At 40.1% G+C, this 11,062-nt stretch overlaps 1 protein-coding gene across 3 annotated transcripts; it reads right to left on the minus strand.

Annotated features, from left to right (window-relative positions):
* Nucleotides 1-8,126: 8,126 nt before the first annotated feature.
* On the minus strand, nucleotides 8,127-10,415 carry LOC130139040 (multiple RNA-binding domain-containing protein 1-like). Of its 3 annotated transcripts, none has more exons than XM_056315091.1 (5): nucleotides 10,218-10,415; nucleotides 9,607-9,711; nucleotides 9,423-9,524; nucleotides 9,063-9,347; nucleotides 8,127-8,211 (listed from the first exon to the last, which is right to left on the minus strand). In XM_056315091.1, the coding sequence occupies exons 1-5, from the start codon at nucleotides 10,293-10,295 to the stop codon at nucleotides 8,209-8,211; spliced, it is 573 nt and encodes a 190-aa protein (XP_056171066.1). In that variant the 5' UTR covers nucleotides 10,296-10,415; the 3' UTR covers nucleotides 8,127-8,208. The 3 variants fall into 3 exon arrangements, with proteins under 3 accessions (XP_056171066.1, XP_056171064.1, XP_056171065.1); XM_056315089.1 differs by lacking the exon at nucleotides 8,127-8,211 and adding an exon at nucleotides 8,549-8,980; XM_056315090.1 differs by lacking the exon at nucleotides 8,127-8,211 and adding an exon at nucleotides 8,549-8,987.
* Between the last annotated feature and the right edge of the window lie 647 nt (nucleotides 10,416-11,062).

An 11,062-nucleotide genomic window follows, 5' to 3' on the forward strand; every position in this document is an offset into this window, starting at 1 on the left:
GGCAGTCAAACTTGGCAGTTGTTTTAAGAGATGTACATGCTATTATCTAGGCAAATGCTTTTTTAAGCCTGCTTGTGCAACATGCCAGTGCACGGTACCACCCTTTCTAATGTGAGATCAACTGCAATTGCAAATTTTTCATATAGATCGGCAATGGAGTGCTCAGTCCACATTAGGAAAGTAAGATAAGTCACGCATCTGCTTAGAAGGAATTAACTGTACTTAAGATTGCATATTGCATTGAAGGCACGCATATATTGTCTCAAAAATGATAACTACACAAATTGCAGGAGTAGATTGGGCATACTAACGTTGAGTATACATAAATTCTACAAGGGCGTACTAACTGAACAGTCTGGTCAAACATTCTTCTCGGGTACATGGAATGGTTTCTTACGATGCTATTGTTTCCTGGTGAAAAGAACAGAGCAACATTATAAACAAAGGATACAACCACAACAAACTGGACTTCATTCATCATTGCAATTGCTATGGAAACAAATATGTCGTCACATTTTTCCATTGTGGAAGAAACAATCTCTCAGAAAACAAGATCAACTAAAAGCTTTATCAAACAGGATAAGGGTTTGTGGACTAGATATGCAAGATAACAATTATTTCTGAAAGAATTAAATCCTTCGTGTTATAGACTAGAGCTGATGTCATTCTTGGTCCAGAACCTAGCAATATCCAAAATGGTGGATCTGTACACAGGCCACACCGACTACCTGGTCGTCCTCAATTCTAAGAATGTCTTCAGCGAAATAGCAACTAAAGTTAGGGAATGAAATCAACAAATTAAAATCAAGTTACTGGATCCATCATATGTCTAACCTCTCCATAAAATAATCTGGCTCTCAGGCCAAGAGCAAAACATGGAGCATCAAGAAGAACTCGATCGAAGCAGTGAGGTAGAAAACCTTTGGAATTCTCCACCCTAGTGCCCTTGCCCTGGTTCCTTCCTGGCCCGTTCTTCATTCTTGTCATACTCTGCTTCCTCCCCTCGGCTAGGCAAGCAGACTCACTAGGGAGTTTCTTATTGCCTAAGGAAGCATAGCCAATTCAATGAGAGTTTTCCCTCCCAGAAAATTGGCAAAGGGAATTGCTAACAAGTAATTCTAGCAAGGAGATGACATAATGATGGCGATGGAGAAACACATACCAATGGTTTTTCTGCATTTGAATCAGTCGTGCCTCGAGTCTTGGGAACACTGTAGTTCGCTCAAACCCTTGCTTATCATGAGCTGGTTCAACAAAATTAGCTTCCAAAACACCCGGCCCAAAGAGGAAACATATTAAAGATAAATATTTCACATAGTAAAAAGTTGGATATCAGAGCCGAAGAAAACCAATGACTCCACGACCACCACTTCCAGCGGGATTCCAAAGCCTCCAGAAAGGCTGCCAAAAGAATGGATGAGGTCATTTTTTAAGCTCCATCTATATATAAGGGAAAAAATCAGAGCACTCAAGAATCCTCACAATGTTCAACAAAGGAAATAACGAGAAACCATGTTTCACTGCCAAACTAAGGAAAAAGGGAACATAAATAGAACAGAGGGATTGCTACAGCACAAAGAGTCAAGTAGCCAACAAGTAAGAGGAGGAAGATCACAGTCCCAAAAGATCCAAGCAACTAGGTTCAATCTTGCTATTTGGATTCTTGGATAACACAATTTTATTGTGTAAATGCTGAGATTCCAACAATGATACTTAAGGAGGCCATCATCGGGCAAGAAACACAACAACCTCAATCCTTGAAAGAAGTTCAAACGTCCAAACAACATACACAAAGTAAAAGGACCACAGAAAGAAATGATCGACCACTTATAAGACAAGAATACCATGAACAGGGATGTCATGGTGTCATTGAGTCAAACTATCGGTGACTGCCATCTAGATAGAAAAGTGGCAATATAACTCTTAAAGTTAGCATTTTCAACACAGAATTGCAAGTAGTGCCATAATTGTTTCACCCAGAAGAACACGAAACTTAATCAGGCGATTCTTGTGATATACATTGAATCTTGGACATCGATACGATGCTTTGCATCCTTCACAAACCCAATTGTAATGACAGCAGTCATCTCACAACAATATTTGCACATAAGTAGGTACACAAATCGAGAGGAATATCTGCAAAAGACAAAAGAACACTGTCGTGAAGCATTACAGTGTCTTTATAAACTCCATCCCCACCAGGTTGCGGTCGATAAGTAACTTCTTAATGTAGCATCATATCATTTACAATATTATGATGCTCGACATATTTCCCTCGAAGAATCATCCGGAACCTGGGGGGAATCCTCAGATAGAGAATAGAAGCATAACTATTCAAAATAAAAATAAAACAAGCAAAAATGTCAGCTGAGAGAGAGAGAGAGAGAGAGAGCTATAAATTATCTTGAAGCTACTACAACACAGGGATCATTGTAATAATGACTTCATACAAACAAATCAAGTTTACTGACTTTGAGAGAAAAAGTGCTAAAGGCACTCTCTTTGGTGAAAGAAAATAGTATGTTCATTTATCACTGGACATCCATCCGCATCACAGCTGCTATTGTTATGACTTTGCCCTGGCTATTTACCCCTCTGTGGAAATCAAGTGGTTCATAAGCAATTCAGGATGTGGGAGACATATTTACACAAGTATCAGACTGAATCCCCCAAGATCTGACAGAGGGCTGGTATCAATGAGCAAATTTGGTATTTTCTAGTCATGCCTTCACCTCTTCATACAGCCCACAACTCACTTATGACTGAATTTCTCACTTAAGATGCTGACGTTCCATTACTAAGGGATAACTTTGAGGCTAAAATAACGAAATGCAACCAAAAATCATCAAAACCCAAAAACAAAAGGTCAAAAAAGAAAATAGAAGGCTGTAATGATCCTCAGTAGCTTAGTACCAGAGTTTGGCAAACAATTTTAAAGACTGCAACTGCATGCATGTGGACCGAGAGCAGCCCACAAGCTGCCAAATCAACTTGATAAAATGGAATAACCTTTAGAGCCTTACTCAGCTCCACAAAGTGGTACAAGTATGGTATGCATTCCTGACATAACTTCACCAAATAATGTCTTACCGATTTATGGATAAAAACAAGTACGAAACGGATATAAAAAATATCCGTGCATATTTAAGTGTACATCACGGAGAAGGAGGTAAGGACTTAGATGTCGGGGTCATATTTCGAATTCCTGCTATACAGAAAATAAGATCACTCTACCATTCGCATTTTCCATCATGACTGACACAGATACCACACTCTCTTGTCAATGCTGGTATTTCCTACATAATTCAAAGTATAACCCCACAATTGAAGATGGACGAAAATGTTGACCCAATGAGAACTGGTATCGACTCTTTTGAGCAGCAAATCGCTCCCCCATTCCTTGCTTGTTTGGTTAATATTTTTCTAAAATGCCCGTAAACATCGAGAAAATCCTCTTCCCATATGCGATTTATCTATGTAATTTTGAATAATTGAAAGAATGTCCAAAGATCAGATTATCCAAGCTGCTTGAAGTGCAAATGCAATGAAGACGCAATTGATGCAACATCAATCCACCAATTAGGTGGATAGTTGAAGCCAAACACGCGTTCAATTGAACTAAAGTAAGAATAAAAACTCGTCGCTTACAAACTAAGTGAAATGACTGATTTCAGTCACACAACGTAGTGTAGCATCAACCACCACTTACCCTTAAGGAGTGCCTATAAGTCAGCAAATTCCTAGAATTGGGAAACGTTTTTGCCATTTGTAAGTTCTTCTCATCTCCGTTGACCCCTCTAAGTTGAATATCCTGAGACTCGTACAGACATGCACATCAGACACGCAGAGTGGTGAAGCCCACTGCTCTATAAAGCAACAGCGAAAGACGCACACATATAGATCTGCATCGAAGTCAATCTCTAGAAATTCTTGAACATCTTCCCAAAGACTGTAGATAATTATATGTGTACCAAATTCTCCCATCAGATTAAACTGTAGTAAAGTAATAAATCAAAAGGTAAAAGACATGATTAAGCTGCCAACAGCGATCAGTAGACATCAAGACAATACGCCCAAACAAAGAAGCGAGATAGCTTGTATGGTACTAAATATGCATGAGTAAAACATTCACGAACGACTCAATGTACACAACCAAAACTTTCATATGAAAGACCCTCATTGAATAGCCAAATCTAAGGGATACAAATTACATCAAGTAACAACACCATAATTTTAGGTCAGTGTCAGCCAGGATTTGGCAAAGAGTGCAAAAGATACATAATTTAAAATATATTGAGAATCATTGTGGTTCGACAATATTTTGATCTTGTGATAAAGAAAGCTTTAAGTTGAAAACTAAGCCAGAGCACCGTATTATATTAAAGCAAATTTCACAGGGAGGGGAAGGGATACATGACTGCTGAAAGAGATCCTCTTCAGCGGAAAAGGGAGAGCACTGTACTATTGTTTCGAGATTTCTCTCCCAATTGCCAGACGAAAACCGTATCAACTGGTTCCAACTGCCTTCGCGTCTTTCATAATCAAGCTGTTCCATTGAGAACATAGATAAAAAAATACATAGTAAGTGTTCTATCCAAAGAGTTATTATCTGGTATCATCTTTCCAAATACATACAATTAGTCGAATTACTATAGAAAAGCTTAAATTTGTCAGACCCGTGCAAAAAAAAAAACAATTGCACTGCTTTTCAGTCGAAATTGTGTTGAGGCTAGTGCACTACCCAAAAGAGCAGTATGTGGCAAATCACCAGAAAGTTAAAGGTTGATGTACATCATCAACCAAAAAAAAAAAATTAGATTGAGCTGTCATTATAGTGGGTACTACAATATCTTCCTTCCCCGTGCTCCTCAAAAACATTTATGAAAGCATCCCAATGCTGTGTAAAACTGAGAGAAAGTCCAAATTTTACTGAAAAAAGATTTAGATTGTCTTAAGAAAACAATGCACATGAAAGGTAACAAGGCAATCAAGTTCAAAAGGGAGAACAGACCAATAAAAAAGTAGGTCGGTAGAACGAAAACAAGTCTTCTGCGTCCTAAAAAATAGCACTAACAAGAGCATTGACAACATTATGTATTGGGAAGGCACGCTTCTATCAAGAGAACCATATGTCAGGGAATATCAACTTCAATTACTTCCATGATTTCAGGGTTACAAAGTGCAACTGAGCAACGAGTAAGAAGCTGTGGGCTTGTAGCAGTACCTAATTTCTCTAAAATTTCATGTGTGAAAACAGTGGGAAAGAGAATAAAAGAGAGTTGACAACCATTTACAGGAGAAAGAAAGTTGCAGATAATTGAGTGAACGTGCAGGAAAAACTTAGGATCGAGGGAATTAGCTAATTTGGCAATGGCTCAAACGGTTAGAAGGTTCTTTTGAGGATTTCATCCGATGATAAGGGCACTTTTGGAAATATCTGAAACTTTGTGTAATGACTACTTAACAGAATTACCGAAAGTGTGGGAAGTACATACGTGTTAAGCAAATTAGATGATGCAAAGAATTACTTTTGGAAATATTGTATACAAACCTTTTCCCATCTTTTCCACGACATCTCGAGAACACTATCACATCTGCCCCAAGCCTCATTGTGCTCGTTTTAAAACCATTGCCGTCTGCAGTTGGAAAAGAAAGAACACCATGCTATCACGCATATAACTTGAGAAAACTACAAGAATTTTCTTCGTAAAGATTTTTACATTGTCCAATGGTATTTGCCAGTTTGCTTTTAGTGGAATACCCCAGAGACATGCACTGTCGCATTTTATCTGGATCCATGCCACCGCCATCTGCGATTAGAGGACAATAGGAAGTCGTCATTTGAGCAAGGGTCACACAATCTACTCTTAGACAAAGAATTGAAAAGGTTGCCACCGAATACACTTCTAAACAGATATACTGTGCACGGACCATATTAGATATAAAAATACCACAGAAACAAAATCACATCAACTTATGATGACAAACTGAAGAAAAAGACAAAAAAAACTCAAAATACCCTACAGCTCTTCCAAAAGCTGCCTGATAAGCAATTCCCAAAGCTACAAAATGAACAATTTGAGATCCATGATATAGATTATACAGTAGTTATTTATATTATGCACTATACACTTCAGCGGTAGCGAACCCCCTTTCTGATTGAAAATAGCAGAAAAGGAAGGAAAAGAGCATGGAAACAGAAACCCAGTCACTTCTAAAGAAGCAGCTCCAACAGTATCGGTGTTGAACTGACTAGATCCATGATGTCACTGTCATCTCCACAGTCATTCCTGTTGTTTCACAATTAGCAACCACATTATGGTCCAACTCATCACTTCCCCAGCATCCAATGATTATAGATGGTTGCTTAGTCTACCGCGTGTGGCCTGTTATAATCTCCAAATATCGATTGACATAAAAGTTTCTCTATATCATTGACGCACAGAGCTGTACATACTATTCTAATTGCTTCTCATTAGATAAATACCAACAGTCCAGGGTCTATCCACCTGTAGAAACCACTTAGAACGAGATTAGCAATCTAATATAACAAATTGAAAGTCAACCACTTCTTACGCCACGTTTTTTTTTTAAGTTCTGACATTGCAGATGTTGGTTTACAATCGCATTTGTTACTATTGATTGCCGCCATACATCCCAAATACCATCAGCAATGGGTACGACTCTCCAAAAGGTGCATGAACGAGCCTAAAAAACGATCCGAACGAAAGCATATACTTCCGAAGGGAAAACTGAGGATGCAATAAAACGGAGAGAAACCAACAAAGCAAAATACCTTCGATCAGCAACATTCAATTTCCATCTTTCTTATTTTGTAGCATATCTATCTTAACATATGCTGCCCCATTAGAAACCTGAATCAAGACAGAGGAAGTAAAGACGCTAAATAGCAACTCCAAAAATAACCACTACATGATTGATAATAGATATAGGAACTACGCATACCTCATCCAATGCGTTATCCAAAAGTTCTGCAAAAGCCGAAAAAGATGCACAAGCAGCGTATATAAGCTTATAGACATCTAACTTCCAGATACAGAGATGATCAAAGTTTGAAAGATAGGCAAGTTTACCTCCAATAGCCCACTTATAACTGGTTGCATTAGAATGTAGAAACTTCAGATAAACCCTGACATGATCAATGCCACCTGGATCATCCAACAGACATAAGAATATGTACCGGTAAAACAAACACTCGGAACTCAAAAAAAGGCTACAACCACAAACAAGACACCGATGCTCTAACCTGGAACTGACAGCGATATGCAAATCAAAAATTGAATAATTTCTCAAAATATTTCCAAGCACGCATTTCAATAAACTAAAACAACGACGAAACAGAAGCAACAATGTAATGTAACCCTCTTTCCGCCACAACCTCAACATATCTCAGCATCAAAACCGAAGCAACAATAACCTAAACCAAAAACAGAAAAAAGCACAAACAGCAGCAAATAAACAAAACACCACCTGAGTAGGAATCCCAATTGCCACCAGGACCGCCCTCGTAATCCCCAGCCTTCCAGAACTGCTTAGCAGAGGCTGGAGGAAGCCCTCGGGGATAACGACGCCCAGATTCCTCTTCTTCGAAGGCCTTCGCCGTCGGATTCACTGCTGCTATCGCTGAGTCCGATGAAGGACACGGGCTGTTTGTCCAAGACAACGTCTTTCTGCGAGGACGACAACACAACGGCCTCTTGCTCCACACGAGCGTCCATGGCTTGCGACAAAGGAAACACCAGTTACCCACACAATTATTTCTTAAAGAAGGAAATCCTTGGTGTTATAGACTAGAGCTGATCTTATTCTTGGTCCTGAACCTAGTGATATGCAACATGGTGGATGTGTACACGGGCCACACTGACTACTTGGTCGTCCTCAATTCTTAGAATGACTAAGGCGAAACAGCAACTAAACTAAGGGAATGAAATCAACAAATTAAAATCAAGTTATTGGATCCATCATATGTCTAACCTCTCCAGAAATTAATCTGGCTCTCAGACCGAGAGCAGAACATGGAGCATCGAGAAGAACTTGATCAAAGCTGTCAGGTATAAAACCTTTGGAATTCTCCAGCCCAGTGCCCTTGCACTGGTTCGTTCCTGGCCCATTCCTCATTCTTCTCGTACTCTTCTTCCTCCCCTCAGCTCAGCATGCATAAATTCTCTCACTGCTATTATCATTTTGTTACTATAGCATTCACAACATCAGAGATCAGTGCTTTGTTACTTACAATTGGAATATAATTTAAAGAAGACAAGCGAATCCACGTCACATGCATCGGAGGGAAGTTAAGAACTACAAGCTACGGTAGGAATATACAGATTTGACATCCCATAATCATAAGAGAGAGATAGATATTCGCTCATTTCCAGGGGGAATGCAGTCGATAAAACAAGTCCTAGGATCTTACATGGCTCACTCAAAGAGACAAAGACAGGCAGAAAAAATTGAAGAGCCAAAGTCAAAGCTAGGCCCAATAGGATCCAAGAAACAAAGAACCGAACTCTTTCTCTTCGGCTGAAAAAAATTCTGCATCAGGAATTGAATAGGAAGTACGCACTATAAGGCAACTTCAATTGGTTTACATGACATCAAACAATCTCAAAAGAAATCCCTGCTTAATCCTGTGTAGACATCTCAAAGAAGACAAAGAGAATCCCTCCAACCTAGACAGCTCAGGGAAGTAAACCACACTACTCCACGAGTCAATTATACACAGGACGTGAAGTTTTATGTGAAATGAGGACGTCCGCAATTCTGCCACAATTAAAGGAAAGAATCTCAGCCTGAAATATCCAGACTTAGTACAGAGAAAATGACCATTCAGCATAGCTCCTTTGCCTAAGGTTCAACTCCAAGAACTTCTAAAACACTTGAAATCTTTTGATCTTCATGTCATCCACATCTCCTCATTCGAGATGGCCGTGCTTCCTCTCCTTGCTTTCCTTCGCTCTCTCTACGACCTGAATACCACAGTTATAGCTCAAGTTTAATTGCATTTTGGCACGCGGTAAAGTAAGTAACTGAAGATGACTTACCAGAGGCCATCCATGCATAGAGGTGTTGGCCATGGCTCGCAGAGCGTTCTGCGCTTCATCCTCCGTAGCGTACTCCACAAATGCAAATCCTCGTTTATTTCCCAAAGGCACCGGCGGGATTGTCAAATGCTGTACCCTTCCGAATGGGCTGAAGCGCTCCCTTAAATCTTCCTCCCTTACCGAAGGTCGAACGTTTCCCACAAACAACGTGGTGGTCGAATCAGCTTCAGCATTCTTTCCTTGGCAATGTTGCAATAGAAGAGCACGCCCATCTAAGACAGTTTTCTGGAGAGAAGACAAATGCATGATGAGCGTATTACAAAATGGAAGTTTATTGAGAAGAAAAAAGGAAAGGCTTACATGTAAATCCCGACAAACACGGGTAGCTGTCTCCACTGAGTCGAATTCTATACTCCCACAACCCAGGGAAACTTGCTCCCCATTTGCCATCTGCTTATCAATCTGTGCAGATAACAACCATATTTTAATCAACAGCTGCGGCTCACAAATCGCAATGCCAATTTTTGTGGGCCAAAGGATTTACCGAGACACTAAGAATTTTCCTCTCCCCCACTAGTTCGCAGAAGTGGCTTTGCAGAACCTCCTCAGTTGTTTCATAGTTGATATTCCTAACAAAAAGCGATCTTTCCTGTGAAAGCAAACTTAAAAACATGAGTATAATCGCCTAAAAGAACGCAAAATTGCTGCATCAACGATCATCTAACGCAACTGATTGCCCGGAAAAAAGACAAACTCCTCGGAAAAGCGAAATGGCGAATTACTTCAACCGAAGGAGAATCCCACGAAGCGCGAGCAACAAGTAATGGTAACCGAACAACACCCGATGGCAACCGAACAACACCCGATCACAAACTCATCCGAAGCGATCATCTAACGCAACCGACAAACTCCTCGGAAAAGCGAAATGGTGAACTACTTCAACCGGAGGAGAATCCCACCAAGTACGAGCACAATCAAACGTTAAGAATCACTTCCAAATAGACACCATTCCATTAAGAAACGCGAACGCAACGATCCCATGAACAAACACAGAAAGGCAGCAAACAACACTCGATCGCAAACTCGTTGGAAACGATCATCTAACACAACCCCAATTCCCGAACAAAGACAAACTAGAGCGAAATCGTGAATTACTCGACGCGAAAGAGAATCCGACGAAGAGCCCGCGGTCGACGCTTTGCCAGTCTTCGCAGCAACCTTTCGAGATTCCATGGCGAAAACCCTAACTCGAAGCCTGAGCAAAACTCCGAAACAGAACCTCCAAACGAAGAGGAAGCTGTGGCTCCGGAATCACTTGAGCTCTCTCGTCTGGCAAACCGTGGAGCTATGGAACTTTATAGAACATTCTCTTTGGCGGGAATATTAATGCCGGGATATATTTGGGAAAATTATAAAAGAATGAGCATTTTTTCCATGACTTTTGAAAATTGAGTTAATGATTGGGCTTTTTCCTGCAATTTAGGCCATGAATAAATTACTCCTTCCAGCCTACTAACGAAATAAAGTGACTCATAAATTTAAGCTGTTGGCATGCTTAAACATGCAATAAAGCATTTCTCTTATATTAAGTTCATGCAGCAGGTTAGATGCGTGAATAGTTCTATTACTTGCCCCTACCTACGCCCCAGCGATGGAACATTTCATAAGCTTTGCCTAAGATCGTGCATCTTTCTTAATAAATGTAGTTCAAATCAACAGACGGGTTCATCGGGATATCTTTCTCAAGCGAGCTGCCTCGCAACGATGCGATCGGGTACGTGCCGCAATGTCCTCTGAGACCCGCTTGCTAGAGCACTAAGAAGACGATACAATACTGACGGCATCATTTTGCACCATTTTTCACGCTGCGAAGACAATAAGATGCATTCGACCAACCAAAAAAAAAAAAAAGACAATAAGATGCATGACTAATGGCTTGGATGGACAACAAGATATGCAATGCATTTTGTTCCTTTTTTTCTTCTTTTTTTTGAGAAAGT

Source organism: Syzygium oleosum, unplaced genomic scaffold, assembly GCF_021117445.2.
Source record: "Syzygium oleosum isolate NSW1041296 unplaced genomic scaffold, Sole_v2.1 Sole_v2.10, whole genome shotgun sequence".
Lineage (NCBI taxonomy): Eukaryota > Viridiplantae > Streptophyta > Magnoliopsida > Myrtales > Myrtaceae > Syzygium > Syzygium oleosum.